Source organism: Chiloscyllium plagiosum, chromosome 9 (genome assembly GCF_004010195.1).
Source record: "Chiloscyllium plagiosum isolate BGI_BamShark_2017 chromosome 9, ASM401019v2, whole genome shotgun sequence".
Lineage (NCBI taxonomy): Eukaryota > Metazoa > Chordata > Chondrichthyes > Orectolobiformes > Hemiscylliidae > Chiloscyllium > Chiloscyllium plagiosum.
Genome location: NC_057718.1, coordinates 62597176 through 62621626, shown reverse-complemented (window position 1 = coordinate 62621626; position 24451 = coordinate 62597176). Strand labels below are relative to the sequence as shown.

The 24451-nt window shown below is 39.3% G+C and overlaps 1 protein-coding gene across 8 annotated transcripts in view; it reads right to left on the bottom strand.

Moving 5' to 3' along the window:
- sanbr (SANT and BTB domain regulator of CSR) overlaps positions 1–24451 on the bottom strand; it is a 162386-nt gene that overhangs the window by 11168 nt on the left and 126767 nt on the right. For 7 of the 8 annotated variants that reach the window (XM_043696068.1, XM_043696066.1, XM_043696065.1 and 4 more), the window contains 6 exons: positions 23203–23302; positions 21423–21499; positions 20875–20903; positions 17347–17420; positions 14029–14120; positions 606–697 (listed from right to left, as the gene is read on the bottom strand). In XM_043696068.1, coding sequence (XP_043552003.1) covers positions 606–697; positions 14029–14120; positions 17347–17420; positions 20875–20903; positions 21423–21499; positions 23203–23302 — 464 coding nt within the window. Of the gene's footprint in view, positions 1–605; positions 698–3796; positions 3930–14028; positions 14121–17346; positions 17421–20874; positions 20904–21422; positions 21500–23202; positions 23303–24451 lie in introns of those variants that run through there. The other variant, XR_006312544.1, reaches the window with a different exon arrangement.

The following is a 24451-nucleotide window of genomic DNA, read 5'->3' as shown; positions in this document are numbered from 1 at the left end:
CTGTCCACTACACCTCCAATTTTGGTGTCATCTGCAAACTTACTAACTGTACCTCTTATGCTCGCATCCAAATCATTTATGTAAATGACAAAATGTAGAGGGCCCAGCACCGATCCTTGTGGCACTCCACTGGTCACAGGTCTCCAGTCTGAAAAACAACCCTCCACCACCACCCTCTGAGTTCTACCTTTCAGCCAGTTCTGTATCCAAATGGCTAGTTCTCCCTGTATTCCATGAGATCTAAACTTGCTAATCAGTCTCCCATGGGGAATCTTGTCGAACGCCTTAATGAAGTCCATATAGATCACATCTACTACTCTGCCCTCAACAATCTTCTTCAAAAACTCAATCAAGTGAAACATGATTTCCCAGTTGGACAGTGCATGCATTTTACATGCAACATATTATGATTACAGATGTCCTGTACTGTTCAAGTGCTTCATTATGCATTTGTGTGTGTGTGTGTGTGTCTGTGTTTCAACTCAGCAAACAATGTTGTGCAGCTTCAAAAATGGGTCTTTAGAAGGCCATAGTTAAAAGATTTTTAAGTAATAAGTACCATGTGCAATCTTCATTTAAACCACATAACTTGAAATCAAGTTTACCTCGCATTTTGTGATGAATTATTCTGACGAGATGATGTTGGTGGACAGGCTTTAAGCTGGGACTCCAACTTGCAGTAAATGCCACCAGCAAACTGTAAAGATGAAATATATTTTAAAGTAATGAAGAGATAATGTACTTACTTCGTTATTGCATTTATATTTTATTACAAGCCAGAAACAGGCCTTTAGATCCATCAGGACCATACTAGCTTTTACACTCCATTTGCACCACCTTCCACACTTTTCATAAAGCGTCACTGATAGATATTTCTGTTCCTTTTTCTCCAAAGTCTTTATCGAGCAGAAGGGTACTAATAAGTAAATATAGCTCTAACTTGACCAAATTAACCAGCACGCAGTAGGGGTAGCAATAGTTTAAAGGTAATAGACTAGCATAACGGACTGTCACGCAGACAAAAAACAGAAAACAATATTATAGTTACAACCATACAAGATAATCTAACACAATGCTCCACAGGTAACTGATTAGATCAATAATAGCTTGACCAAATCATCTAGAGTTAATTAGGTAAAAAGCATGTGACCAGAGACACGTCAGGTATATGAAAGAAGAGTCTGATGATATAAAAGAGGAATGAACTCGCACAGTGATTGAGAAAATCCAGCAGCAACAACTATAAGAAGGACAACCCTGATTTGGGTGTCAGAGAAAACAGTGAGAACCCAGGATCAACTTTTGACCATAGGACCCTAGTTCAGGAACTGATAAAACAGAAGTATTCTCTGGACAAGAGCCTGATCACCTCTGTCTCTTACTTGTGGTATTCTGTGCAAGGAGGCTTGTACATTGGTGATCCTGATATGGCCTCTGATTATCTATCCAATTACTGATATTTCACTTTGATTGATTTATTTACGGTCATGTGTACTAAGTACAGTGAAAACCTTTGTTTATGAGCAGTACAGGCAGATCATAGATGTATAGAACAAAAGATTTAGACATAGGCATACAGGTAACATTCCACAGGATGTACAAGAGAGATCAACGTTAGCAAGATAAGCATTATTTTAGGCTAGAGAATTCATTCAATAGTCTAATAATGGTTGGGAAAAACCTACTGGTGCGTTTGTTCAGGCTCCTGTATGTTCTGCCTGATAGAAGAGGATGAAGCATTACATTAACAGGGCTCAAAGAGTCTTTGTTGGCAGCCTTTCTGTGGCAGCGGGCCATGTAAACGGAGTCCTTGGATGGAAGGTTGGCTCCTGTGATGGCCCGGGCTGCGCACACTACCTTCGTAGTTTCTTATAGTTTTGGGCAGAGCAAGTGCCATACCAGGCCATTATGCACCTGGATAATATGCTTTCAATGGTGCATCTGGAGAAGTTGGTGAAGGTCCTTATGGACATGCCAAATTTCCTGAGCTGTCCGAGGAAGAAGAGACATTGTTGTGTCTTCTTGACCGTTGCAACTACATGGGAAATCTAGGATAAGTTGTCAGTTATTGTCACTCCACGGAACTGGAGGTTCTCCACACATGCACATCGTCTATTTCGTTGATGTAGATGGGTGCATGTTATCTTCCGTTCTTACTAAAGTCTTTAGTTCTGCCGACGTTGAGAGAGAGGTTGTTCTCATTGCATGTCACCAAACCCTCTATATTTCCCTTCTGTACTTGTTGTTGTTAGAGAACTGTCCAGCTACAGTGATGTTGTCAGTGAACTTATAGATGCCGCTCATTCGGAATTTGGCAACACAGTCGTGCGTGTACAGGGAGAACAGTAGGGGATTGAAGATGCATCCTTGGGGGGGGGGGGGTCCAGTGTTGAATGTTATTGTGGAGAAGACGCAGTTACCAGTCACGGAGTTATGAGATCAGTCTGGAGGGGTGATTTGGAGATGCCGGTGTTGGACTGGGGTGTACAAAGTTAAAAATCACACAACACCAGGTTATAGTCCAACAGGTTTATTTGGAAGCACTAGCTTTTGGAGCGTTGCTCCTTCATCAGGTAGTTGTGGAGTATAAAATCGTAAGACACAGAATTTATAGCAAATGTTTACAGTGTGATGCAACTGAAATTATATATTGAAAAAGACCTGCATTGTTGTAAAGTCTCGCATCTTTTAAAATGACCATGTTAGTTTTGGTTCTTTCATAAGTAAATCCCAGAATCCTTTTTTTAAAATTACATTCTTAAGTGAACTTTAACAATAGGTGCTATGTTGGCCCAGAAAATGCATTGAAGGTGTGAGGTGCCCTGTGTGAGGCTATCTGTGCCCCAAAGTTCAGACTGATTCTAAAAGATTTCTAAAAAAGGGATTTACAGAATCTTACATGGATTCATGCAGTTTTAGAGCAAAATAAAATGTAATTCTGCAAGTACAGATTCACTCCACAAAATTGTGTGTGTGAGTCTGTCAGAGTGTGTGTGTCTATGTATGTGTGAGTGTAAAGGGGTGTGTGTGTATGTGCGTGTGTGCAATGCAGTGGGGTCACCTGTAGTGTTACATGAACCCAAGGTCCCGGTTGAGGCCACTCCCATAAGTTTCGAATTTGGCTATCAGTCTCTGCTCAGCCACTTTGCATTGTTACCTGTCCCGAAGTCTGCCTTGGAGGATGGTCACCTGAAGGTCTGAGGTCGAATGTCCCAGACCACTGAAGTGTTTTCGGACTGGGAGGGAACATTCCTGCCTGTTGATTGTTGTGCGCTGTCCATTCATCCATTGTTGTAGCCTCTGCTTGGTCTCACCCATGTACCATACCTCAGGGTGTCTTTGCCTGCAGCGCATTATAGACAATGTTGGCTGCGTTACATGAATACCTGCTGCGTACATAGTGGGTGGTGACCCCACGTGTAATGGTGGTATCCATGCTGACCCTCTGAAGGTGGAGCTGTACTCAATGAGCAGGAGTCTGATGTGGGTGTCCTTGTTGTCCAGATGTTCCAGGGATGAATGCAGTGCTAAGGAAATGGCATCCGCAGTGGACAGTTGGCAAAGAAATATCAGTAATAAGCAGAACATTTAGCTTCCCCTTAAATGTATTTGGCCTCGGCTATTCTATAGTACATTTCACATTCTAACTATTATGTGGATTAAAACAATTCTCCTTAACTTTTCTTTGGATTTATTAGTGACTGTTATATATATGGTCTTTAGTTCTGGTCTCCCCCATTAGTGAAAACAGCACCTTTACATCTACCGTATTAAAACCTTTCATAATCTTAAATACCTTGTCACCAGTCAGTCTTTTCTACAGAGAGGTACCAACCCTGTTGAATTTCTCTTGCTCGATACATGTTTACAGTTCTGGTGGCATCCCTGCCTTTTGCACTGCCTCCAGCGTTTCAAAGCCTTTCCATAATCTGAAGACAAGAACAACAAGCCTAACTAAGATTCTATACAATTTTAAACAAATATCTCTGCTTTTCAGTTCTATGTTTGCTTCTCTTGGCTCACTGTCTCAATGAATGATGCAGAAATCAAAATATTTCACTTACTTTGCCATTCTGCATCATGAGTGATTTAAGAATTCAATTCTTGAACAACAATTATTACTATTAGTGGTGCAGGTATAAATCATGGGATCATTTAGCATCGATCCCTGAATTTGTTTTCTATTTTTGCCTTTAACCTCCTTGGGTCTCCAAGATGCAATGTAATCCTTCAACACAGCCTGCACTATCGAAGTTTTCAAGTTCTTTGGAAACATTTTCTTTAACTTGAGCACAAATGATCGTAGTAGTCTTGAAGTATCCAAAAGTCATCCATATAAGAAATTATTTGTTTATGTCCCCCCTACACCAGAAGTTGGTGACCAAGCCACACACCCTCGTGAGAGTAGCATTTGTTGACTTGGCATTTAACTTCAAGTAATTCAATGTCAGGAATTTTACCTTGCCTCTTGATTTCAGATAACAGGAACGAAAATTGTTTCTCTCATGCCCACTTTAGGTATACATAGGGCACAGGCATTCCAATAATTGCTATCTAACCAAGCACATATAATTTGTCTGTGCCCATTTGTGTGCGCATTTTGGAAACCACTTTGGGTCTGAGTCCATCACTTTAATTTGCAAGCCATTTCATTTTTCCACGTTACATGTCCCCAAAGCTGTTGATCTATGAGCCACAATTTCCCCCCTTCCACCTTCAGGGTTCACACACAAAAACCTCCCCCATGACCCCAGTTCCCAAATATGGGCCTCATCCCCAACGCCTTAAGTCCACTGAATGTAAAATTGATTAGAAAAGACATGCAAAAACGGTTTAGTCAATCAACACCAAGTCAGGTTGGATCATAAAGACCATCAGGTTCTGTTAATACCTGCCAAAACAGATAACAATCCTTGGATTATCTTCCTTATAACCCTGGCTTCTCCAAGACTGCAAACCATCTTCTTAAATCCTCTGCCCTGTCTCATTTATCCTTGCCTCCAAACAAGCGTAATGACACTATGGATTTCTTTGGCACCAACATTCAATCCATTCGTTTATCTGCCTTTCCTATTTACCCCTCTTCCCCTTGGCCATGAAGGGCTTGCCAGGGTTCCATTCCTGGCAAGGATATACATTGTGAACATCAAAAGCACTAAGTGCTATTGATGCAACTCAGCATGGAACATGTTCCATCAAGAAAAGTTTATTTCTACTGCATTTTCTACAGTTTTCAATTTAAATTGTTTTTGCCCTGGGTTCTATGCTTGGCATGAAATGTATATTTTAAATATGAAGACTGTTACAAACATGCTGAAGCACGGTAAAAGTGGAATATTATATGGAGAAATGTTGCATGTTATTGCACTCTAATTTTCAAGTCCCAATGCTTTTACAAATTTTATGAATGGAGTATATTTTTGGGAAAAGAATCAGGCCAAGTTTCCTGTATACATTTCCTTCTGCTCTACCCTGAACTTGTTTTTTTTATGATTTCTTTTCCATCTCCTATGACCATATTTCCTTTCCATCTCTGAGTTCACTTTGTCCAATAGATTTACTTCCTGTTCTTTGCACTCTATTCCCACTAAAACTGCTGACGATCCAAATTCTTTTTGGGATTCTAATGTTACTTGATACTTTTAATGGTACTTACTCCACAAGCACCGTCCTCATCTTCTTCAAATCTGTTTTCATCATCTCTTTCCAAAATCCTTGAATATATTTTCATTCTGAAAATGATGCTCATTTTCCCAGAACTCGATGCTTAAATTTCTCTGCCCCAGTTCAAAAATGGCCCATTTCATAGGCACAAATGATGTGCTAAGTGTCTATATAAAACAAAAGATAAATTCTCTCTCTTTGTCCTTCATAACCTGTCACCTTTAAGAAACATCTTCCACTTGAGAACACTTCCCACCTCTAAGGCCAGAGAAAGGGTCACCAGACACGAAACGTTAGTTCTGATTTTTTTTCACAGATGGTGCCAGACCTGCTGAACTTTTCTAGCAACTTCTGTTTTTGTTGAAGGCCTCTTCATCATTGTTCAGCTGGCGGGGGGATGCAGAGTTCTGTTTTTTTCTTAGCTATCTACTCATAATAGCTTTTTTTTCCTATTGGTGCCTCTGATTTACCCAAGGATTTATATTTGGCTCCCTGCTAATTCTCATTTCTATATTGACTCTCAGTGAAATCAGCCAAAAACATATGAGAAATTATAAAGTACACTGGCAATACCTGCCACTACCTCACCAACATTTATCTCAACCGCTTCACTGTCTCAAACTTGTCAAAATGCTTTTCCAACATCTAATAGTGTATAAGCAGACATTTTCTCCAGCTAAATACTAAGAAAACTGAAACCATTATTGTCCATTCACTCCACAAACATTGCTTAGCCAGAAACTCTATCCTCTTTTGCAGCAACCATTTGAAGCTATATCAATTGTTCATAAGTTGACTTCAAGTTGAATTTACAAACATATATCTGTAGCTGAAAATGTGTTGCTGGAAAAGCGCAGCAGGTCAGGTAGCATCCAGGGAACAGGAGAATCGACGTTTCGGGCATAAGCCCTTCTTCAGAAACGTCGATTCTCCTGTTCCCTGGATGCTACCTGACCTGCTGCGCTTTTCCAGCAACACATTTTCAGCTCTGATCTCTAGCATCTGCAGACCTCACTTTCTCCTCAAACATATATCTGTACCCTCACTATGAATTGTATATTGCTCAACCCTACCCCTGCCTTGCTGAAACCTTCATCCAAATTTTATTCCATCTCCAGACTTGACTATTTTTGGCCATCCTCTTTTATCCTACCCTCTGTAAACTTGAGAAATCAAAAAGTGTACCGCTTATGTCCTAGCTTAAGTTAAGTCCAGCTCACTGATCATCCTTGTTCCTTCGGCTAAGCAATAAGTTTTAATTATTTACAAATTGCTTTATAGCATTTTCTTCTCATTGAAACACACAGGCTTCTGAGGGTGCTTAACAAAGTAGATGCTGAGAGGATTTTTCTTCTCGTGGGGAGTCTAGAATTAGGGAGGATAGCTTAAATAGAAGGGGTTTCCCATTTAAGATTGAAATTAAGAGAAACTCCTTCTCTCAGAAGGTCATTAGCCTTTGGAATTCTCTTTCCACAGAGTTGTGGGTGCTGGGTCATTGAAAATATTCAAAGTTGAGTTGGTTAGATTTTTGATCTACAAAGCAGTTGAGGATTAGGGAACAATCAAGAATGTGGAGGTAAGGTCACTCTCGAGACAGCCCAGATGTCACTGAATGATAAAACAGGTTCAATGGGCCAAATAGCCTATCCTTGCTACATCTTAGGAAGTCCCCATTAGTCTAACCTTGTCTCGGCCCATAACCCCAAGATATCTACATTCAATCATGCAAAACGATGTCAGTTTCCTTGAAAAAAAGTACAGTACGTAATGAATTAATTAGGTAAATAAAACTACAAAAGATTTTAATAGAATGGATGGGCAAAGAAGGTTTCCACTTGTGGGGAAAAGTATAACTCTCCGTAATTATGAGAAAGTGCCTAGAAAAACTATAGAGAATTAAGCCGAAATGTCTTTACTCAAGAATTGTGCAACTTGTGACAAACAGAGTGTTTGAAACAAATAATCTGAATGCATTTAAAAGGAAGCCAGACACGCTTATGAGGGAGAACAGAATACAGACCTATGATAGATTTAGATTAGGAAAAGCAGGAGGGGGTCAAATAACGCATAAAGAAACTAACAAAAGATAAATTGGTCATCCACGCTTAAAATTTATTGCAATCCTGATGATGCTGTTGAGAAGATACAAAACCGGATAGTGGACTAATGTGACATTGTGAAAATATCTGTATGCTTAGAAATTAAGGAAACAGCTTGTTAAATGGCACCTGTCACCTATAAAAATAGTGCAAGATGATTATAAAGAACAATGGGTGGAGTTTTTCCATACTCAATGTTTAGTTAAATAAGATTTATGGCACTTTATCCACTATGGCTCAGAACAACTTTTCTCATGTAATCTTCTGAATTATGCAATCAGATCTGATGGCACCCTTCGTGTAGAATTGCGTGGCAGGAGAGGTGGAGACGCTTGCTTCCAATATTTACACCACACCATCGTATTTAAAGCCCAGCTGCAGATAACTTCAAATAAACTAGGAACTGCTCCTCACACTGTGGCATTTGACCATTATCAGTGAGGAAATGGCCCAAGAAGGTGAGTTAACTTCCTGTTTTGTAAACTGGGACCTGGAGGCATGTGAGGACAGCCATCATTTTTTCTGCAGACTATAAAAAGAGGCCATGCCATCAGGCATAATCAGCCTGGACACAGATAGTGGCCTAAGTTAATGCTGTGCCTAAGATTAGACAGAATGCACAGCAGATCAGGAAGAAGGTGAATGATCACATGTACCCTGCAAGGTCCAGCACTCATTTAAATTCTGCTACTGCAAGTGCACCTCAAGGTTGATGGACTGCAACTCTAGTGTAATTTTTAAGGAAGGAAACCTACTGTAACTACTGGCCTGGTCTAAATACAATTCCAAACTGTTGTAATCCCAGCTTTTGTTACTACTCAACATGTCAGAACCAAGAATAAAATCTGGTGAGACAAATCATATTTTGCTCTTTTTAAGGTTTAACATGGTAGTCTTCTACTGAAACATAAGCATGCCAGATTGCAGATTTGGTTTCAACATTTAAAAAAAAGAATCTTATAACAAAAGAAAAATAAAAACATACCAAAACAAGCCAAACAATATACACAATATTACTTGAAAGATTTCAATTTACACAGTAATGCAAACTTTTATCTATTCCCCAGCACTGCCACTTTACAGATAAATAAAACAGAAGAAAAGTTTTCTTTTCCTATCCAACGTGTAGATTTGACTTTACTATTTTCTCAGTTCTTGTCCTGTGATCTGCAAAGCTTTTCCTGAGACTTTTTCAACTTTGAGTAACCAATGCAGATTTTAAAGCAAGCACTCCTGGTTTCAACTACACTGTTTCACAAATTACACTCTTTCAAATTACCTACTTCCTTAACCACTTTGAACAGTCACCTTTTTATAGAAGAGCATCTCCGTGCATCTAACTTAAAATTGATCCACAAGCTTTCCAATTTTCAAAGCCAAATTAAATCTTTGAGGATTCTAAACCCAAAAGTAAGCTAATGTCTTTCAAAGCTTTTGCGCCCCTGTCATAAATCCCCACAATATAAACAAACTTGTGGGCGGCACGGTGGCACAGTGGTTAGCACTGCTGCCTCACAGCGCCAGAGACCCGGGTTCAATTCCCGCCTCAGGCGACTGATTGTGTGAAGTTTGCACGTTCTCCCCGTGTCTGCGTGGGTTTCCTCTGGGTGCTCCGGTTTCCTCCCACAGTCCAAAGATGTGCAGGTCAGGTGAATTGGCCATGCTAAATTGCCCGTAGTGTTAGGTAAGGGGTAAATGTAGGGGTATGGGTGGGTTGCGCTTCGGCGGGTCAGTGTGGACTTGTTGGGCCGAAGGGCCTATTTCCACACTGTAATGTAATGTAATCTAATCTAATCTTTCATTAACATTCCAGAAAGACTTAAGTCATCTGTTTTCTGGCACATACTGGTTTAAAATCATGGCTCTGGACAGACTACCCTAGTTAATTATTGAATGCCTTCACACAAACAGACTGAAACCTCTATGCCACTGGTTTAAAATCCAAACTACAAAACATAAATAAATTTATAAATCTCACACCTGTCATCACAACAATCTGGTTGATTCTTAACTGTCCTCTGAACAATCAGGAATGCGCAATAAATGATGGCAAAGCAAATGTGGCCCGCTTCCCATGAACAAATAAAAAGAGCTCACTATAGTATGCATCATGTCCACTCAATGGTTCTCACCCACCTTATACTCCCAACTACGACTAACCCATCCTGCCATCTGCGCTCCACACACTTACTGGGGTCCACCTTACCAGCTCCCCCCCCACAATCCTGTATTATCACTAACTGTTCTTTCATCAACTTCCACTATATTCAAATCCTCCCATTGTCTCATTATAGGAAGAAATGGCCCATAACTGGGCCAAGAGGTTGAGAACTAGCAAGGGGCAAGCAGCCATTAGGCCCTTCACCCCACTTGAGGAGAAAACAGTGGACTTAGTTGGACAGCAGCATGACTGTTCACGTGGGGATGGTGAGACCTCAATGGCTGCTCAATCCAGCAAGGTTCATGCTGCTCTCTCATTAATGTTAATACTCGTTCGTTCTTAATCTACACAAGCATTTATGCCTTTTAAATAGGGCAAAGCATGGTTTCATCAAGGGGAGGTCATACCTGACAAATCAGCTAGAATTCTTTGAGGAAATAACATGCAGGTTAGACCAAGGTGAGCCAATGGTTGTTATCTACTTGGACTTCAAGAAGGCCTTTGAGAAGGTGCCGCACAGGAGGCAGCTGTGTAAGAAAAGGGCACATGGTGTTAGAGGCAAAGTGCAAGCATGGATTGAAGATTGGCTGCCTGGCAGAAAGCAGAGAGTAGGGATAAAAGCGTCTTTCTCAGGAAGGCAGCTGGTGACAAGTGGTGTTCTGCAAGTGTCAGCGTTCAGAGCACAACTTTTCACTTTATACATTAACAATTTAGATGAAGGAACTGAGGGTATTCTGGCTAAGTTTGCAGATGACACAAAGATAGGTAGAGGGACAGGTAGTACTGAGGAGGCGGGGAGGCTGCAGAAGGATGTGGACAGGTTAGGAGAGTGGGTAAAGAAGTGGCAAGTGGAGTACAACGTGGGAAAGTGTGAAGTCATGCACTTTGATAAACAGAAGCATAGACGATTTTCTAAATGGGGAGAAAATTCAGAAGTCTGAAGTGCAAAGAGACTTGAACATTCTAGTCCAGGATTCTCTCAAGGCAACCTTGCAGGTTTAATTAGGAGTTAGGAAAGCAAATGCAATGTTGGCATTTATTTTGAGAGAACTTGAACTTGTACTTCTGAAGCTTTATAAGGCCCTGGTCAGACCACATTTAGAGTACTGTGCACAGTTTTTGGCCCCATATCACAGGCAGGATGTACTGGCCCTGGGGCGCATTCAGAGGAGGTTCACGAGAATAGTCCCAGGAATGAAAAGATTAACATATGAGGAACGTTTAAGGACTCTGGGACTATACTCGATGGAGTTTAGAAGGGTGAGGGGGTGATCGGATTGAAAATTACAGAATACTGAATGGCCTGGACAGAGTGGATATTGGGAAGATGTTTCCATTGGTAGAACAGGCTAGGACCTGAGGGCACAGCCTTAGAGTAAAGGGAAGACCTTTTAGAATGGAGATAAGGAGAAATTTCTTCAGCCAAAAAGTGGTGAATTTATGGAATTCACTGCCATAGAAGGCCGTGGAGGCTAGGTGTTTGAGTATATTTAAGATGGAGATAGATAGATTATTGATCGTTAAGGGGATTAAGGATTACAGGGAGAAAGCAGGAGAATGGGATTTAGAAACATAGCCATGATTGAATGGTGGAGCAGACTCGATGGGCCGAATGGCCTCATTTCTGCTCCTATGTCTTATGGTCATTTACACAACCACTTCCTTCTCCTTTCTTCTTCAGATTCTCAGTGTCAAGCAGAGGCCTACACCTGAGACTCTCAATATCACCTCCAATTCTGAGGGGGAAGCCACTGAAGCCTTAGAGGATACACCAGCAATGTTTTCACCTGCCCTCTCCACCAGCTCATTAATTTTCACCTCATGGGAACTCTTACCCACGTTAAATTTGGGCAACCAATTTGATGATCACTCCACAGGCATGTTTCTGCAGCTGGTCAAGGAAGAAATGCCTTATGTTTCTTCAATTGAGAGGATTGCTGGAGATATCTAGGCACCTGTTCATTGTGCCCATCCCATGGTCTTGGACATTGATGACTGCATCAGGAGCAGAAAACAGCTTTTTCAGAGTCAGTTGGTAAGCTTGATCAAAGAATGAAGGAGTCTGTCAATCTTATCTGTATTGTGCTGACTCCAGTATGCTTGCATCTAGTAATTTCTTTGGAGTGGTTCACAGCAGCCAGGGAAAGCTAAGTTGAGTACATACTGTCTGCTGGACACATGTTCAGTCCTGCACTCCACGCTGTAGCAATTGGCGCTCAGCTTTGATGGTAAGGCAGAGGAGGAATGAGAAACTTCAACCCCACTCCATTGCACTTTTCCCTCACAGAGAAAGGGTGATGCCAACATGCATTAATTGGTGGAGGATTCCCTAACGATTTGCCTGAGGACACTTCGACAAATGCGTGGCCTCTCCCATCTAACCCGTGTATGCCCAATCAGTCCCAAGGATAACCACCTAAATCATCCATGCCAAGAGGGCCAACTACAAGGCATGCTCTCTCCACCCCAGTTGCAGAATTTGGACAGTTAACTGCGCTTAACTTCCCTGTTGTAGAAATGATGTTGTTAAACTTGAAAGGGTGCAGAAAAGAATAACAAGGATGCTGCCAGGATTGGAGAGTTTGAGCTATAAGGAGAGGCTGAATTCCATGGAGAATCTGAAGCTGAGGGGTGACCTGATAGAAGTTTATAAAAACATGGGGTCATGGATAGGGTGAATAGCCAAGGTCTTTTTTCCCAGGGTAGGGGAGCCCAAAACTAGAGAGTATAGGTTTAAACTGAGAGGGGAAACACTTAAAGAGACCTAAGGACCAAATTTTCACACAACGGGTGGTGCATGGAACGAGCTGCCAGAGGAAGTGATGGAGGCGGGTACAATTATAATATTTAAAAGGCATCTGAATGGGTACATGAATAGGAAGGGTTGAGAGGAATATGAACCAAATGCTGGTAAACAGGACTAGATCAGTTTAGGATATCTGGTCAGCATGGTTGAGTTCGACTGAAGAGTCTGTTTCCATGCTGTACTACTCTATGATTTGATTGAAGTGTATAAGATCCTGAATACTCTTGAAAGGTGGACCTGTTTAGGATGTTTGTCTTTTTGATGAGTTCAGAAGGAGGTACCACTATTTTAAATTAAGGGGTAAACCTTTTAGGACGAAGATGATGAAGTTTTTTTCATAGAATCATAGAATCCCTACAGTGTGAAAACAGGCCCTTTGGCCCAACAAGTCCACACACCCACCGAAGAGCAACCCACCAAGATCCACTCCCCCACCCACTACTCTACATTTACTCCTTGCTAATGTACCTAGCCTACACATTCCTGAACACTATGGACAACTTAGCATGGCCAATTCACCTAACCTGGAGAAAACCTACACAGACAAGAGGAGAATGTGCAAACTCCACACAGACAGTCGCCCGAGGCTGGAATTGAACTCAGGTCCCTGGCACTGTGAGGCAAGTACTAACCATTCAGCCACCGTGCTGCCCTCTCTCAGAGGATTGTGTGACTTTGTAACTCTGCCTCAGGCAGCAGTGGAAGCAGTCATTGAATTTTCAAAGCAGAAGTTGATTGATTCTCTTGCTTAACAAGAATCTGTGGTTATTGGGAATAGATGGCAATGTGAAATTTGAAACCCAACAGATCAGCCATATTCTTATTAACTAATAGAGCACGCTGAAAGGCCTATTACTGTTTCTTTTCATTTAGACACAGAAAGCACTGCCTCTCACAGGTTCAATGCTGTCCTGTAGGATTCTGAAGCATTTCAGGCAACTTCTCAGTAAATATGTACTCTGAATATCGAAGGGTTACTGAGATGGAAGCATCAAATGGGTCTGTACAGGCACTTGAAAGCATTTCCATCAAGTGTTTAAACAGTAGATTGCAACTATTCAGTTATTTTCTCCTTCTCTTCCCACCAAAAGTACATCTTATGAATGAGGTGAGCCCATATACAGATTGCCTCAAATCAAATTAATAGGAAATATTCCTGTCACAGGGAAACACAATGAAGTCACACTCTTCAAGGGATGTTTTCCATAGACTTTAACAAGTAGATTAACATATTAAACACTTCAGGTAAGAATCCAAAGTGCATTATATTGTAAAATACTGATGGAATCCCAATTTACCTCTTTTGCTTCTTTTCCCTTGGTGCGATCAATTTTTTCTCCAAACCTTAATTTTGTCAGATGTCCAATTATTTCAACCATTCTTCTTTGATCTGAAAGTTAAAAGTTGCATTAATTACAAATACATTGATACAACATTACGTTCAATAAATGCAACTGGAAAAAATGACAAGAACAGAGAATTCAAATCTAAGAGGAAATCAGCAGGTATGACCAGAGATTACAAAAATAATACAAGGACAAATCTTAATATAACATTCGAAACAAAACAGATGAATTAGTTGAACAAATTCAGATAATTGAGTACGATCTAGTGTCCGTAACTGAGATGTGGTTGCAAGATTACCTAGATTGGAACCTTAGGAATGATAGAAGTTGGCCGGGGGTGGGGGGTCACTTGTTGGAGTTGTGGTACAGGTTCCTAACAGTAACCACATGATAGAACAGGATATCAAAGAAGAAAAAACGAGAGCTTGTCAAAAGGATACAACAATTGTCATGGGAGATTTTAACCCACATATAGATAGAAAAATCAGATGAGGATAAAGTAGTCTTTGAATGCTTTTGGGACAATTTCTTAGACTAGTATGTCATGGCACCAACGTGATTATACTTAGGCCTGCTTTTGACAAATAAAATAGAATTAACTACTGACCTCAGTGAAAGCAGCGCTGGGTAGCATGACCATAATATGATTGCATTTTACACACAGCTTAAGGGAGGAAATGTGTGTTCAAGATGACCATTTTGAATTTAAACAAGGGCAATTATGAGGGCATGAAAACAGAACTAACGAATATGAACTTAGCAATTTAGGTTAAGGGATAGGTCAATAGAGATGCAGTGGCAAACATTTAAGGAGATATTCTGGAAAGTGCAGAATATATACATTTCAACAAATAAGAAAAATTCTATGGGATGGAGCTAGCATCAGTGGTTAACTAAAAAAGTCAAAGATAGTCTCAAACTCAAAGAAAAGACATATAATCTCCAAAGATAGATGGCAGGATAGAGAATTGGGCAGAATACTAAAAAGCAAGCAAATTACTGAATGATTAATAAGGAGGAAAAAATTAAGAGTATAAGAGAAAGTTAGCCAGAAATATAAAACTGCTAAGAAAATTTTCTTCAGATATTTATAAAAGAAAATAGTTAACAAAGTAAGTATTGATCATATAGAAAATGAGCTTGGGGAATTAGTATTGTAGGATAAAGAGATGGAAGATGAATTGATCAGATATTTGGCATCAGTCTTCACTAGAGGGGATACATGTAGCATCCTGTAAATAGCTGTAAATCAGGAATTGAAAGGAAGAAATTCAGAAAAATTACAATTAGCCAGGGAAAGTAGGGTGCTGAGTAAATTGTTGGAACTGGGAGTTGACAAGTCCCAAGATCCTGATGGATTTCATCCTAGAGTCTTAAAACAAGTAGCCGGTGAAGTAGTTAATGCATTGGTTTTAATTTTCCAAAAACTATTTGATTCAGAGGAAGTTCCTTTAAATTAGAAAATGGCTAATGTAATTCCTTTATTCAAAAAGGGTGGGTGGTGAATGCAGCAAACTATAGGCCAGGTAGCTTAACATCTGTCATAAGGGATATGCTGGATGCTATTATTAAAGATGTTATAACACAGCACTTGGATATATTCAAGACAATCAGGCAAAATCAATGTCCAGTAGCCATGACTGCAAAAGTACAGAAGCTGCTGTCAGTGAATCCAACTTCTTCACAACTATGGTCAGATAGACCAGGAATGAAATGAGTGCCCGCCAGTTCCAATCTAAAAAGGTGTTTAAAAAGTTAGGCCTGGTTTATAGTTTTTCTGCCTGTTTGTGTATCTAGCGAGTTGTGAGAAGATTTATAGCTCAGGTTTAGGTTCTGAATCCAAATGCAGTACAATCTATCCACTGGTTCTGCTTTACCTAATTTTCACATTACAAACAGATGTATTAAACATAATTTCCTTTTCACAAATCAATGTTGAGTAGGCCCAATCATATATAAATTTTCCGACTGAAAACAACAAATGCCGGAGATCATAGGGTGTCAAACTGCATCCATGGAGAGATAGCAAGCAAATATTTCAATTCTAGATGACTCTTCATGAGTGCTGCCAGCTTAAAACATTAGCTTGCTCTCTCGCTGTGGATGCTGCCTGACCCGCTGTGACCTCCAGCATTTGTTGTTTCCACTACAGATTCCAGCATCTGCAGTAATTTGTTCCTATTGATAATTTTCCAAGTGCCGTGTTACTATATCTCTAATAACAGATTTTCGAATTTTGCAACTACACCTGCCTAACTAGCTGCCCTTTATTTCCTTGTTTCCTGTTCCCCTTCTTTCTTGAATAGCAGGGTTTTCTATTTCTACATTTCAATTCACTGAGATCATTCTAGAAACTTCTAGAAAATTCTAACAGATCAAACTAATGAATTCATTATGACTGTAGCCACAATTTTTACAACTCCAGACAGGCCATCAGCCTCAGGAGTTTTGTTGACATTTAAAAAAAACTCTAGTGTTATTTTATTCACGAACGCTAATTTCTTTAAACTCCTCTTCTCACCACAACCTTATCTCCCCACAAATTGTGGCATGTGTTTACATTTTCGAATGTGAGCAAAAATAAAAAGGGTCCCATATTTACTTTTGCTAATCTCTTCAATTTTACACACCTATAGAAGCTTTTGCTTATATCCCTTGCTAATTTATTCTCATTTTCTTACTTTATTAGTCGACCATTTCTGAAATCTATCTTCTTTCCAAATCCGCAATTTTCATTCTTTTCTTTGGCAATACGATAAGCCTCTTCCTTTCATCAAACACTATTCTTAATTTCTCATTAGCTGTGCCTCTCTCATGGAGTCTTTATCCCTAAGTCAATATATATTTGTGGTGTAATATGAATGATTTGACTACATTTTTGGAACTGTATGCCTATGGGCATATTTTTAAAATGTAGTTTCCAAAGTTAGTCAATTTGTCTCTTATGTCTTTGTAGTTGCTTTGTTCAACTTAAGACACTGATTTTGAATTTAACCAAATCACTCCACATAAATTGGATTTGTTGAAGAAGCTTGCTGTTTCAGATCTCCAGCACTTGCAGTACTTTGTTTTTATTTGCTGTTTCTGTTCCTGAACACAAATCCCTTGTAAATGGATGCCCTGCTGGAAAAGACTCAAGATTGGAGGAAATCTGCATTTAAAAGCTTGCCAAATGTCTGTGACAGTTAATCTTTTGTCACTTACATCAGAATCTAGGCCATTATAAATTGTTACTTTGTAATTTACAGGTCTTAACATGAGCTAACATACCTTCCTCTCTTTGAGCGTCCTGGTTAAATCGCATTGAGCGACTACTGTCCCACTTGCTTTTCTGAAAACATACACTAACATAAGGAGATATTGAGTTATGTCACTACATATTTCTTCCATCTTTTCATCATAAACAGATAATAAAATGTCAATTCTTCCTAAAATTCTCAAAATCACCTATAGACTTTTATCATTTTTATTGAATGGTGTTCTTTAAAGATTCTTGGCAGTAATCTTGTCAATTGATTGATTTTTCCAAACATTGTGATGCATACAGAACTTTGACAAATTCAGAGAAGAATATGAAAACTCATTTGAGTGCAGGTATAACGTAGACATGAATTCAGAAAAATAAACTGAAATGGGAGTTTTGTCATTGATTATTATTATTTGTAAATGTAATTTCGATCTCAGCGCAGCTATGTAAACAACATTCTCTTTGATGTATTGATCCTGCACATAGAAAATAATATCAAGGTCTTAAAATAAATAAGTTGGATGATACAGACTTAATTAGGACAATTTAAAGAACAAAAGTGGCACTTAACATGTGGTTCCTTTCGAAACCTGCTTTGTATTCAAGAGGGAATTTTGGGAATGAGTGTTCCTGATGAAAGGTTTTACTCACTGGTGATGCACATTAGAAAACTGCTGATCATGATTTCTTAACATATGCAAACAGCAGATTAGTCTTTCCATAAAGATGCAAAATTGACATTGGACAATCAACAGATGAAACTATAGACTGGTGAGTCTCACATGATGGTTGGAAAGCTTTCGGAAAGAAGTTTTAGGGATGGGTATAGGATTTACATACATTTCGAAAAGCATGGCGTAATTAGGGACAGTCTGTATGGCTTTGTGCAGAGCAGGTCATGTCTTACTAACTTGATTGAATGTTTTGAGGAAGTGCTGAAAGTGATCGATGAGGGGTTGCATCAAGGACCCCCATTGTAGGCTCATCCAGAAGGTTAAGATGCATGGACCTGTGGTGACCTGGCTGCTTGGTTTCAGAATTGGCTTGTCCATAGAATACAGAGGGTAGTGATGGAAGCATGTTTTTCTGGCTTGGGGTCCGTGACTAGTGGTATTCCACAGGGATCCGTACTGGGATCTCAGCTATATGTGATAAACATAAATTCATTGAATGAAAATGTAGATGGGTAGGTTAGTAAGTTTTCAGACAACACAAAGATCAGTGGAGTTGTGGATAGTACAGAAAGTTGTCAAGGGACATAGTTGTAGATATGACCGGAGAAATGGCAAATGGAGATGAATCCTGTTAAATGTGAGTTGCTGCACTTTGGGAGATCAATTGTTAAGGAAAAGTATACAGTTAATGACAAGCCCCTGAACAGCACTGATGTACAGAAGGATCATGGGGTTCAAGTCCATAACTCCCTGAAGATGGTCACATAAGTGGATAGGGTGGTAAAGACGACGTATGGCATGCTTGCCTTTATTGGTCAGGGAATTAAATACAAGAGTCAGGATATCATGTTGCAGCTTTATGAGACTTTGGATACATCACAACTTACAGCATTGCGTCCAATTCCGGTCAACACATTACAGGAATGATGTGAAGGTTTTGGAGAGGGTTCAGAAGAAGTTTACCAAGATGCTGCTTGGATTAAAGGATATGAGCTAAAAGGAGAGGCAAAAAAAACTCTGGTTGCTTTCTCTGGAGTGGCAGAAGCTGGGGGGAAGACTTGATAGAAGCCTATAAAATTATTAGATGTAGAGATAGGGTGATAGTTAGAACATCTTTCCCAGAGTGAAAATGACTAATACTCAGGGACATGCCGTTAAGATGAGGGGGGAAAGTTCAAAGAGATGTAAAGGGCAAGTTTTTTACACAGAGAATGGTAGGAGTCTGGAATGTGCTGCTAGGGGTGGTGGTGGGGGCAGATACAATAGGGGCTTTTAAGGGACTTTTAGATAATGAATATACAAGGAATGGAGGGATATGGGCCAAGGGCAGGCAGAAGGAATGAGGTTAATTTTTGATCTTGCTTGGCACCGCATCATGAGCCAAACGGCTTGTTCCTGGGCTGTGCTGCTCTATGTTCTATAATGGTGGCCAAAGATATGGTTGATAGAATAGATAGAATTTTATGACGAAGCAACTGGTATCAGTGAATGTGATGTTCATGGATTTCCAGAAAGGTTTCAAGCAAGCACTATTGTATATAAAACAACAAATTCTGGAAATTGGGTCAGCGGGTCAGGCAGCATTCATGGAGAGACAGCAACCTCAAGTTTCGAGTCTAGATGACTTCAGAGTGAAGTGGGGGGGGAGGGGGGCAGCATTTATGCTGTCGTGGGGGCGGGGTGGTTGGAGTGTAGAGTACTGCAGGAGAAAAGATGTTGAAAGTTCAGATTAAGTGATAGAAATATGAGAAAGGTAGAACAATGATGTGTCTAACTGCCAGATTTAAAAGAAGAGACAGTCCCACTGGGGTGAGGGGAAGGGAGAGAGTACATGGTGACAGAGAATGTAACAGGTACAGAGGAACCTGGATTATCCAAAGGACAAGGGCAGGGAGTATTTAGTTTGGTTAATCGAATTCCAGATAATCGAATGCCAGATAACATTGTTTAGCCAAGCATCGGGACCTTGCGATCTTATCAAATAATCTAATATTCAGATAATTGAATGCCGGATAATCATGGTTCCTCTGTAAAGCTAAAAGAAAGCGAAGGAATGGGAGTTGGTTCACAATTTGAAGGTGTTGGAATGCTTCAGCCTTCTGGACTAAACACTGAATTCAACACCTTCAGAATGTGAACCAACTCCCATCCCTTCCCTTCTGTTTTGTTGAGCTTTACAGACTACAAATTATAAAAAGTTTATGGTATGTGAAAGTCAGTGTGTCTAATGCAATAGCTTTACAGTGGGATTATATAGTATGAATTGGAGATCCTGTCATAACATTTTCCCACTGAAGATTCTTCACTGTTGCTGACAAAATCCCAGAACTCTCTTCCTTATAGCACTGTATGGTGTACCTACACCATATGGTCTGCAGAAGTTACAGATACGGGCTGGAAATGTGTTGCTGGAAAAGTGCAGCAGGTCAGGCAGCATCCAGGGAACAGGAGAATCAACGTTTCGGGCATAAGCCCTTCTTCAGGAAAGTAACGTCGATTCTCCTGTTCCCTGGATGCTGCCTGACCTGCTGCGCTTTTCCAGCAACACATTTCCAGCTCTGATCTCCAGCATCTGCAGACCTTACTTTCTCCTCAGAAGTTACAGATAGGCAATAAATGTTGGTCTACCCAAAAAAAGCCCTCCTCTATGAACAAGTAAATAAGAGCACTGAGCTAAACATCAAGCAGGCATAAGATTTTGAAAAAAAAAGTGATATTATTGATTTCAAATTATTGCACAAGACCAATGAAACTCTACTAAATCTGACAACCTAATACAACTTTATGAATTTAGCCCACAGAAGCTTTTCTTCCAATTATTGAAGTTAGAGTACAGAAAAATACATTAAATTGCAAGACACAAAAACAACAACTTACGTGAAAGGAGATAGATCTCGGAGAGATCCCTGATGTGACAAAAAAAATTCAATATGAGCAAAAGCTGTAAAAAGAATCTCATTTTCGCAGACCTAACATTTACTTAAGAACGTGGATCACCGATACTCAAGACTGTTCTACCGTATGCTTAGACCCCATGCAAACTCCATTTATCCATTTTTTTTACTTTCACATATCCCTTAATATCTCTATTTAATAAATGATTAATAATTTCAAGTATTGAAAATTTCAATTTACTCAGCATACAGGAGAGGGTAGCAGATTTCCATAATTCTTTGTGAAAATTGTTTTCTGTTTACACTCCTAAATCTTAGTTTGAACTTTTACATCACACTGTATTTCCGACGCTCCTATCAAAGGTATGATTGTTTACCACCTGTACTCAATGGAAAAGAAAAAAAACTCAACAATAAAGGTACTGTAATTTAAAAATATTCTTTGTAAGTAAGTAATGTTTGCTTGTGCTGATTTTGTCATGGCCACTTTATACTTTCCTATCCCTTGCAAGTTCTTTATTTATTGCATACTTTCTCTTTTTTCTGTGCAGTAGGAGATGCTGCTGACTTCTTTGTCTGGTTGGCAATTTTCTTAATCTTTTTTGTACCTGTGAAGGAAAAAAATAGCGAGTTATGAGGTTTAAAATACTGTGGGAACAAGTGCATCTTAACGCAGAATGCTAATGCTACACAGACTACATATATACCGATTGTTTTTGTTGGAATAACCAATTTGCTTATTTTGCTAATATTAGTCTTCATCTATGAAAATATTATGCTCCAGATAGGTAGCTCTAAAGTAGGAGTAAGAAAGACTTTAAGAAAACATGCAAAAGTAAAACAATGAGGTTTTAAGCAACCATGACATTGTTAGCAGATATAGCACTCGAGATTCACTGGACTCAAAACATTAACTCTGCTTTCTCCCTATAGTTGTTGCCTTACCTGCTTCAGCACTCTGTTCTTGTTTCAGATTTCCAGCATACACAGATCTGTATGTTTATTCCTGCTTTTTATAAATTTGCAATCAATTAAAATGTACTTAGCAACAGAATGCTCTGTCTGTCCATGGATCTGAAACAGTGGCAATCTTCTCAGCCTAGTGACCATGGATATTGTCTGGTGGTGCTTGCATTTTAGATTATTTTACTGCAATAACCAATTTGAAGTGTCAACACTTTGATAAATCTAATTAACTGCTATAAGTTGGAAGGCTTTTAAGATTTAAAATATCACAAACACCTGCTTGTAAAAAAAATTCTAAAACTAAATCAACTGGTGGCAAAAATTATATTCAACTATATAATATATTCAACATGTTCCAGAATATTAAAGCATATTGGACACACAATGAGTCCATGAAATGTAACTGGATCATTTGCAAGTGTTTTCAACTATGTGCATTCAATGGATGATGCTATTGACCAAGCATACGGTTGGTCTACACTGCTCATAAAATGTCAATGTGCAAATAATTTGATTCATTCCATGTGTCATTAAGAGGACAGTGGGCAGAGTGCACTGGGCACATTACAGTTTATGAACCTTGACAATATCCTAACTGTGAGATCAAAAGACTGTGCACCGTAACCAGCTGCTCTGCTTGCTGATTGGTTTCATACTGCTCAGAGGATCAGAGATTATCCCATGATGCCATGTCCACAAAAAGAAAGAGGAAAATCTAACCCGACCAATTACTGCCCTATCTGACTCCTCCCAAGAGAAACCTCGATTATCAGGCATTCGATTATCTGAATATCGGATTATCTGGCAAGATTGCAAGGTCCCGATGCTCAGCTTAAGTATGTTATCCGGCATTCGATTATCTGAACAAAATACTCCCCATCCGTGTCCTTCAGTTAATCGATGTTCCTCTGTAATATGTAAAGACTTAACATGCAATTATTTAGCCATTTTTGCAAAATTAGGATGTTCTGAAACACTTCACAGCCAAATAAATATGTTTGATATGCACTTAATGTTGAAAGTAGGAAGCAAGGCAACTAATTTGCAGACAAAATAACAATGTGATAATGACAGAGCAATCTATTCAGTGATATTTAGAGAAATTCTGCTCCTGAACATTAATAAAGTCCTTTCACTTAATAAAGAAGATTTGTTTTTTTAAGAAAATAAATGAATTTCTTCATTGATGTTATATAAATATATTAATATTGTAGCCATATACAAAAGGCAGTTTCAGTAGGTCACAAATGACATACAACATATTATAGTAGTTATGCACTCTTACTACCCAAAGTATGTATCAATTTAAATATATATTTAAATACAATATTTATGTTTTTTTAACCTCTTTTCTTTGTCAGTTCTTCTTCATCTCCCACTTCATCCTCAGTTACCTCTGAACCTGTGGTATATTCTTCATCTTCAGAATACATTATTTGTTGTTTCTAAAGGAAATTACATTTTAATGTTTGTGGCTATACTGTAGATATAAACAGAATTACTGATAGCTTTAACACATTGATTTAACATTTTAGTTTCAAATACAATTTTGCAATTTTTATTTAGAAACAAGGACCACTTATTTCAACTTGCTGATTAGAAAAATAACCAATGTTAAGCAATTTTTAAAAAGTGATAGTTTATAAACACATTGAATAGGGAGAGAGCAATGAACAGAACCACAACTACCAATGGAGGCCGTACCACTTTCTGCTGAAGGGAAATTAAAAACTCGCTATAATTGGAAGGATCATCTAGGAGATAGGAGTTCTGAGTTACCAAAGACTCACAAAACATTCAAATGCCTTCAAATTAGTATCTTAATTGCTCAGTATGTCTGTAAATAGAAGATTTCTAGTCATTCACTTGCCAAAGACTTGAATAGAACCAAAACTTCTATCAAATCTATCAAGAGTCTGATTTTGAAATTTGAATGTCTAACTGGGTATTGTATTTTGCGAATTAGAAAAGACAGATTTACAAGTTCAATTTCAGCACTAATTACTGAGGAAGACTGTTTCCTAACTATCTTGTCCCATGACAATATCCTTGTTTTGGATTCAGAATTCAAACAACATTATGGATCCTCTTTCGTCAATTTAAGTTTGTGCTGCAGCACGGCCATTGGAACTAGAATGCGTAAAATCTCTCGGAGGTATTGATGGTTATCATTCTCTTTGTCTAGAGAATCAACACTGATATATTAGACTACAATACACGGGCTGCATCTGCTGGCATCGAAGACACTTTCAAAAAGAGTGATAAAAACCTAGCAAACACAAAAAAAATTTAAATGATTTCAATGAAAGAAAATATTGCTAAATGCACAAGGATATAAAGCAAAGTAAGTCAGGCAGCATCCAAGGAGCAGGAGAATTGACGTTTCGGGCATGAGCCCTTCTTCAGGAATGAGGAAAGTGTGCCAAGTAGGCTAAGATCAAAGGTAGGGAGGAGGGACTTGGGGGAGGGGTGTTGGAAATGCGATAGGTGGAAGGAGGTTAAAGTGAGGGCGATAGGCCGGAGTGGGGGTGGGGGCGGAGAGGTCAGGAAGAAGATTGCAGGTTAGGAAGGTGGTGCTGAGTTCGAGGGTTGGG